We start from the raw sequence: 8,840 nt of genomic DNA, 5'->3' as shown, positions 1-8,840 counted from the left end.
ATAATTAAGACTATAATTAAGAATTCAGACAATAAAGTGATCAGTAAGTTCTATTATGTAATGACTTAGTACGTCAACGTTTGTACTATGGTGCACATACAACAACTACTGTGTAAACAGGAGGATGGGTCGCGACGTTGACATACTGTGCCGTTCTCTGTTGTGTTAGGATAAGGTCACTTACGCGCGAGAGTTTGTTGACGTTGGGAGACTTGAGGAGGACGGGCTGGATCACGGGGCCATGTGTGACATCGCTGTCAAGTGTGTTATGTCGGTCTTGTCGGAGGTCAACCCCTAGAGTTGGCCTAAATAATCGCCCCCGGATGGGCTCGAACCACCAACCTTTCGGTTAACAGCCGAACGCGCTAACCAATTGTGCCACGGAGGCATGAGGAACGTACTAAACAAATTTGTAATAAGGCGGAATTATTTAGATATCAAGTGTAATAATTATCTGAGTTTGCTTGAGAGCTACTAATACTGGCCTCGATGAGGACAGGAGGCCGGCGGCTTGTCGAAGGTCCCCCATTTGCCTTGATGATCTTTTCCTGATGATGATAATTCCTATAGTGTCCTAATGCCTAAAGTAACCTTGTGTCTAGTGGTCACGACGGAGACGGGAAGCCGGCAGCTTGTCAATGGCTCCCCCATTTTTCCTAAGTTTCCTCCTTTTCTTTCTTCCCTAATTTTCCTCCTTCCCCCCCACAAAAAAGAGTAACAACAACAAAAAAGACTCTGGGGTTGGAGTTCCTGTGCCTTCTTTTACCAACTTCAAGGTTAACTCCGGAGCTGGAGCCCCCTGGGGGCAGTTCCTTGTTGCCTTCAACCTCGTTCTGAGAGTTCCTGCGACGGCGCTGGAACCAATCTTATTGGTGTTTGCCTTTCCAATGGAGACGTTCTGTGCTGTGGAGAGGGGGACCTGCTGCATGGGTGACAGCTTCTCCCCCTTATCAACCTACCCTGGCTTAGCACCCTGGAGAGGCCACTCCAGACCGACAACCAGAACGGAACTCCATAGTCTCCTGAAACAGATGGACGCCTACTACTTGGATGGTCCACCAGTTTTTACATTCTTGTAAAGCCACTAGCACGCATAGCGTTTCGGGCAGGTCTTTTATCCTAATACGGCTAAGTCCTAAGATTACTATTAATCTTAATTAATACCTCCGGAATACGACCCGTCAAATCGTTTCACTACTGGGTGAAGAGAGGCATAATGTTAAGGATTGGAACTCAGTCAATCCTCCCCGGCCAGGATACGAACCCAGACTAAATTGTTCGCGAAGTGCGGGGGCTAGTGTTTCACCACTGCGCCACGTATATATATATATATTATTATTATATATATATATATATATATATATATATATATATATATATATATATATATTATATATATATATATATATATATATATATATATATATATATATATATATATATATATATATATATATATATATATATATATATATGCTAAGGGGGAGTAACCTACAGCATCAATGGAAAACATAGCCTGGCCAAATATCAATAAGTGTCTAGAGAGTGAAAGGCTAATAAAAAATATTCCAGTTTACTGGGCATTAACATAAATGAACATAACATAATAAAGAATACAATCTATAAACTCACACTCAATGATTTATCCAGCTTCTTAAAGCTGGGCATGATCATCAACAGGTCTCAAAACTGCATACAATCAGCACTAGCTGACGCCAGGCTCTATCGTGGCGCAGTGGGACACTAGCGCCTATTATGCTGCTAATACTAATACAGGGTGGTGGTGGTGTCACAACCATTAACAAATGAAGTATGAGGAATCAATATCATATACAGCACAATGGCATCACTTAAGATCCTCAGGTACCCACCTCACTAAGATATATAACAGCACCTATCACCTGGTATAAAGGATGCACAATGGTAGAATTGATCCATGGTATACATTACTGCAACATGACAAATATCCTAGCAGTCAAATGACACAAATAAGGTCACAAAACCCGGACCGTAGCGGCAACACATGCGCTCGACTGAGAAAATCAAAGAGTGACCGCCCAGAGCCATGCTGGCCGGGAGCGACACTGTATCCGCCTCTATGAGTCAGCTGACTCCTCTCTTTCAAATATCTCAAGCTCATATACAGATATATCTCGATCAAGAACTTCTAATTCATATATCAACAAAATAAAGACTATAATACACAACCTTACATATTAATACATATCAGTAATTCAGTACATTACATATTATATCATGATATAAAAATTTGTGAACAAAGAATTCATATTAGCAAGACATGGTAACACTGGCAGGTGGGGTTAAGGGAGGATTTCAAGACGTCTGCCAGTCAGCCATTATACATACGTATACATGAATACAATATAAAGTATAAATATACATGTGTATCAAAACCATGTCTATGTGGTATACATCTCACAGTGCTAAAATCTAATTTAATGTTAGAGGACAATGTAATGAACAATAACGAAAGGGAAATTACACAGTATACATGACAGTAATACATCCGAGACCTAAATTTATACATTCTCCATCATAGTTCACATAATATTTCCTATACAGCATTATGTAGCATTCCATAATATAAGCATATACGGATGTTTTTCAAGCTACATCACATTAGGCTACTGCTATTCACTAGACTTCTAATATATATCCACAAATACATGGCAAGGACTTATAGTACAGATATATAATATACATAGATATATGTGGAATACATTGACAATAAACATTTAATACTAGTGTGTTGTCGAAAAAAGAATAACTACATAAATTAATATTCATGATACTAGGCTAATCAGCCAAGACATCACTATACAGTTTGAGCACATCATACACCAGCTACAGTATGATCATACTGGTGTATGTGTGGTCATAACTCCACCTCACACCCATATGGTAATATTACAATACACCATGGACCAGTATGGTAATACCACAACACACCATGGTCCAGTATGGTAATATCACAACACACCATGGTCCAGTATGGTAATATCACAACACACTATGGACCAGTATGGTAATATCACAACACACCATGGTCCAGTATGGTAATATCACAACACACTATGGACCAGTATGGTAATATCACAACACACCATGGACCAGTATGGTAATATCACAACACACCATAGACCAGTATGGTAATATCACAACACACCATGGTCCAGTATGGTAATATCACAACACACCATGGACCAGTATGGTAATATCACAACACACCATGGGCCAGTATGGTAATATCACAACACACCATGGTCCAGTATGGTAATATCACAACACACCATGGACCAGTATGGCAATATCACAACACACCATGGACCAGTATGGTAATATCACAACACACCATGGGCCAGTGATATAGCAGAGATAGTGAGGTGTTGGTGATATAGAATAATAGTAAGTGGAAGAGTGACAGTACAACACCACAGTAGTGATGGTGGTGGTACAGTGAACTAGAGTGGCAGCACCACACCACAGTAGTGATGATGGTGGTACAGTGAACTAGAGTGGTTGCACAACACCACAGTAGTGATGGTGATGGTACAGTGAACTAGAGTGGCAGCACAACACCACAGTAGTGATGATGGTGGTACAGTGAACTAGAGTGGCAGCACAACACCACAGTAGTGATGGTGGTGGTACAGTAAACTAGAGTGGCAGCACAACACCACAGTAGTGATGGTGATGGTACAGTGAACCAGAGTGGCAGCAAAACACCACAGTAGTGGTGGTGATGGTACAGTGAACTAGAGTGGCAGCACAACACCACAGTAGTGATGGTGGTGGTGGTACAGTGAACTAGAGTGGCAGCACAGCACCACAGTAGTGATGGTGATGGTACAGTGAACTAGAGTGGCAGCACAACACCACAGTAGTGATGGTGATGGTACAGTGAACTAGAGTGGCAGCACAACATTACAGTAGTGATGGTGGTGATACAATGAACTAGAGTGGCAGCACAACACCACAGTCCACCACAGTCACCTCCGTAATGTCACTGTGGTTGACTGCTGCCCTCAGCACATCCAGGCCGCTCACCACATCACCGAAGACACCTGACCACTGGACACCATCCTGGCGGTCCCTGGTGGTGATGATGAACTGGGCACTCCTGGGACCCCCCGGCCCACCCGAGGCCAACAAAACTCCTGCCTGGCGTGACTCCCGGTACTGCCCCTGGAGGTCAGGCAGCAGTGGGGCTCCTCCCTCACCATCAATACTCTCGTAGTCTCCACCCGCCACCCACTCCCCCGGCTGACCCTTGCCCCACACCTCCATCAGTTTAGTGTTGTGGTAGGTGTGGCCCTGCTGGCCCGTACACAACAACACAAACTGTCTGGCCAGCGGAGTGTCAGGGGTCAGCCGGATGGTGACCCGCCCTCTTGTTGACCCCGCCCACCCGAGGTCAAGGAACGCCAGGGTGCAGGAGGGCTCCAGCACGCCCACAACCTCACTCTCCTGCAGGAAATGAAATAAATCATGATGATAACTGTATAACAAAATGTTATCATATTAGTTATCAAAACTCAGTAAGTCAGTAATGTCAGTAAGACTAGTAGGTGTAATAAAGTAACCTGGAGGGTGTGGGCGTGGGTGGGCGTGGGCTGACGCAGGAGTGGGTGGAGGTACAGCTGTCCGTCTTGTAGAGTTATCCTGGCGGAGCGGCGGCCATCTTGGTCTTCCTGGACGGCCAACACCCGGCCAGCCTCCACCAGCCTCTTGACGGCCACCACCCGGCCAGCCTCCACCAGCCTCTTGACGGGCTCACTCATCCTGCGGAGGTCTTCAATCTGTGGATAGTGTCAGCCCCATTATCACCTGTGGTCAGTGTCAGCCCCATTATCACCTGTGGACAGTGTCAGACCCATTATCACCTGTGGTCAGTTTCAGCCCCAATATCACCTGTGGTCAGTGTCAGCCCCATTATCACCTGTGGTCAGTGTCAGCCCCATTATCACCTGTGGACAGTGTCAGCCCCATTATCACCTGTGGACAGTGTCAGCCCCATTATCACCTGTGGTCAGTGTCAGCCCCATTATCACCTCTGGTCAGTGTCAGCCCAATTATCACCTGTGGTCAGTGTCAGCCCCATTATCACCTGTGGACAGTGTCAGCCCCATTATCACCTGTGGACAGTGTCAGCCCCATTATCACCTGTGGACAGTGTCAGCCCCATTATCACCTGTGGTCTGTGTCAACCCCACTATCACCTGTGGTCAGTGTCAGCCCCATTATCAACTGTGGTCAGTGTCAGCCCCATTATCACCTGTGGACAGTGTCAGCCCCATTATCACCTGTGGACAGTGTCAGGCCCATTATCACCTGTGGTCAGTGTCAGCACCATTATCACCTGTGGACAGTGTCAGCCCCATTATCACCTGTGGACAGTGTCAGCCCCATTATCACCTGTGGACAGTGTCAGCTCCATTATCACCTGTGGTCCCCCCCTCTCCTGGCAGGGGGTTGGTGCTGGACCTGCAGCTCCAGCCCCCCCTCTCCTGGCAGGGGGTTGGTGCTGGACCTGTAGCTCCAGCCCCCCTCTACTGGCAGGGGGTTGGTGCTGGACCTGTAGCTCCAGCCCCCCCTCTCCTGGCAGGGGGTTGGTGCTGGACCTGTAGCACCAGCCCCCCCTCTACTGGCAGGGGGTTGGTGCTGGACCTGTAGCTCCAGCCCCCCCTTTCCTGGCAGGGGGTTGGTGCTGGACCTGTAGCTCCAGCCCATCTCTACTGGCAGGGGGTTGGTGCTGGACCTGTAGCTCCAGCCCCCCCTTTCCTGGCAGGGGGTTGGTGCTGGACCTGTGGCTCCAGCCCCAATCTACTGGCAGGGGGTTGGTGATGGACCTGCAGCTCCAGCCCCCCTCTACTGGAAGGGGGTTGGTGATGGACCTGTAACTCCAGCCCCCCCTCTACTGACAGAGGGTTGGTTCTGGACCTGTAGCTCCAGACCCCCTCTACTGGCAGGGGGTTGTTCTGGACCTGTAGCTCCAGACCCCCCTCTACTGGCAGGGGGTTGTTCTGGACCTGTAGCTTCAGTCCCCCTCTACTGGCAAAGGGTTGTTCTGGACCTGTAGCTCCAGACCCCCTCTGCAGGCAGGGGGTTGTTCTGGACATGTAGCTCCAGCCCCCCCTCAACTGGAAGGGAGTTGGTGATGGACCTCTAGCTCCAGCCCCCCCTCTACTGCCAGGGAGTTGGTGCTGGAAATGTAGCTCCAGCGCCCCCTCTCCTGGCAGGCAGGGGATTGGTGCTGGACCTGTAGCTCAACCCACCTCTACTGGCAGGGGGTTGCTGCTGGAAAAGTAGTTCCAACCCCCCCCCCCTCTACTGGCAGGGGGTTAGTACTGGACCTGTAGCTTCACCCTCCCCTCTCTACTGGCAGGGGGTTGGTGCTGGACCTGTAGCTCCAGCCCATCTCTACTGGCAGGGGGTTGATGCTGGACCTGTAGCTCCAACCCACCTCTACTGGCAGGGGGTTGAATCTGGACCTGTAGCTCCAGCCCCCCCTCTGCTGGCAGGGGGGTTGGTGCTGGGCCAGTACCTCTAGCCCCCCCTCTACTGGCTGGGGGGTTGTTGCAGGACCTGTAGCTCCAGCCCCCCTCAACTGGCAGGGGGTTGGTGCTAGACCTGCAGCTCTAGCCCCCTCTACTGGCAGGGGCTTGGAGCTGGACCTGTAGCTCCAGCCCCCTCTACTGGCAGGGGTTTGGAGCTGGACCTGTAGCTCCAGCCCTCCTCTACTGGCTGGGGGGTTGGTGCTGGACCTGTTGCTCCAACCCCTCCCCCTTCTACTGGCAGAGGGCTGGTGCTGGACCTGTAGCTCCAGCCCCCCCCCTCTACATGAAGGGGGTTGGTGCTGGACCTGAAGCTCAAGCCCCCTCTACTGGCAGGGGGTTGGTGCTGGACTTGTAGCTACAGCCCTCCTCTACTGGCAGGGGTTGGTGCTGGACCTGTAGCTCCAGCCCCCCCTCTACTGGCAGGGGTTGGTGCTGGACCTGTAGCTCCAGCCCCCCTCTACTGGCAAGGGTTTCGTGCTGGACCTGTAGCTCCAGCCCCCCCCCCCCATCTACTGGCAGGGGGTTGGTGTTGGACCAGTAGTTCCAGCCCCCCTCGGCTGGCAGGGGGTTGGTGCTGGACCTGTACTTCCTGGCCCCCCTCTACTGGCAGGGGGTTGGTGCTGGACCTGTAGCTTCAGCCCCTCTCTACTGGCGGGGGGTTGGTGCTGGACCTGTAGCTCCAGCCCCCTTCTACTGGCAGGGGGTTGGTGCTGGATCTGTAGCTCCTGCCCCCCCTCTACTGGCAGAAGGTTGGTGCTGGAACTGTTGCTCCAGCTCCCCCTTTACTGGCAGGGGGTTGGTGCTGGACCTGTAGCTCCAGCCCCCCCCCCTCTACATGAAGGGGGTTGGTGCTGGACCTGAAGCTCAAGCCCCCTCTACTGGCAGGGGGTTGGTGCTGGACCTGTATCTCCAGGCCCCCCTCTACTGGCAGGGGGTTGGTGCAGGACCTGTATCTCCAGTCCACCTCTATTGGCAGGGGGTTGGTTCTGGACCTGTAGCTCCAGACCCCCTCTACTGGCAGGGGGTTGGTTTTGGACCTGTAGCTCCAGCCCAACCTCTACTGGCAAGGGGTTGCTGCTGGACCTGAGGCTCCAGCCCCCTCTACTGGCAAGGGGTTGGTGCTGAACCTGTAGCTCCAGCCCCCTCTACTGGCAGGGGGTTGGTGCTGGACCTGTAGCTCCAGCCCCCCTCTACTGGCAGGGGGGGATAGTGCTGGACCTGTAGCTCCTCCCCCTCTCTACTGGCATGGGTTTGGTGTTGGACCTGTAGCCCTTGCCCCCCTCTACTGGCAGGGGTTTGGTGTTGGACCTGTAGCTCCAGCCCCCTATACTGGCAGGGTGTTGGACCTTAAGCTCCAGCCCCCCTCTACTGGCAGGGGGGATAGTGCTGGACCTGTAGCTCCTGACTGCCCCCCCCCCTACTGGCAGGGGATTGGTTCTGGACCTGTAGCTCCTACCCCCCCCTCTACTGGCAGGGGGTTGGTTCTGGACCTGTAGCTCCTAACCCCCCCACGTTTAGTGGAAGGGGGTAGGTTCTGGACCTGTAGCTCCTAACCCCCCCCCCTGTCTAGTGGAAGGGGGTTAGTGTGGGACCTGTAGCTCCAGCCCCCCCTCTACTGGCAGAAGGTTGGTGCTGGAACTGTTGCTCCAGCCCCCCCTCTACAGGCAGGGGGTTGGTGTTGGACCTGTAACTTCAGCCCCCCTCTACTGGCAGGGGGTTGATGCTGGACCTGTAGCTCCAGTCACCTTCTACTGGCAGGGGAGGTTTGTGCTGGACCTGTAGCTCCAGCCCCACCCCTCTACTGGCAGGAGGTTGGTGCTGGACCAGTAGCTCCAACCCCCCTCTACTGGCAAGGGGTGGGGTGCTGGACCTGAAGCTCCAGCCCCCCCTCTACTGCCAGGGAGTTGGTGCTGGACCTGTAGCTCCAGCTCCCCTCTACTGGCAGGGGGTTGGTGCTAGACCTGTAGCTCCAACCCTCCTCTACTGGCAGGGGGGTTGGATTTGGATCTGTACACCCAGCCCCCCCTCTACTGGCAGGGGGTTGGTGCTGGACCTGTACCTCCAGCCCGCCCTCTACTAGCAGGGGGATTGTGCTGGACCAGTAGCCCCAGTCCGCCTCTACTGGCAGGGGGTTGGTGCTGGACCTGTAGCTACAGCCCCCCCTTCTACTGGCAGGGGGTTGGGGCTAGACCTGTAACTCTTGCCCCCCTCTACTGGCATAGGGTTGGTGCTGGACCTGTAGTTCCAGCCCTTCTCTGCTGA

General features: G+C 52.0%; 1 protein-coding gene across 1 annotated transcript in view; it reads right to left on the bottom strand.

The window, feature by feature from the left end:
* Positions 1–1,559: 1,559 nt before the first annotated feature.
* Positions 1,560–8,840, bottom strand: part of LOC138371910 (uncharacterized) — a 163,826-nt gene continuing 156,545 nt past the window's right edge. Inside the window, exons 4-5 of the mRNA XM_069336960.1 lie at positions 4,605–4,820; positions 1,560–4,488 (exon numbers count right to left, since the gene is read on the bottom strand). Coding sequence (XP_069193061.1) covers positions 3,976–4,488; positions 4,605–4,820 — 729 coding nt within the window. The 3' untranslated portion in view covers positions 1,560–3,975. The remainder of the gene's footprint in view (positions 4,489–4,604; positions 4,821–8,840) is intronic.

This window comes from Procambarus clarkii, chromosome 37 (genome assembly GCF_040958095.1).
Source record: "Procambarus clarkii isolate CNS0578487 chromosome 37, FALCON_Pclarkii_2.0, whole genome shotgun sequence".
In the NCBI taxonomy this organism is placed as follows: Eukaryota; Metazoa; Arthropoda; class Malacostraca; order Decapoda; family Cambaridae; genus Procambarus; species Procambarus clarkii.
This window is presented reverse-complemented; position numbering and strand designations above follow the sequence as displayed.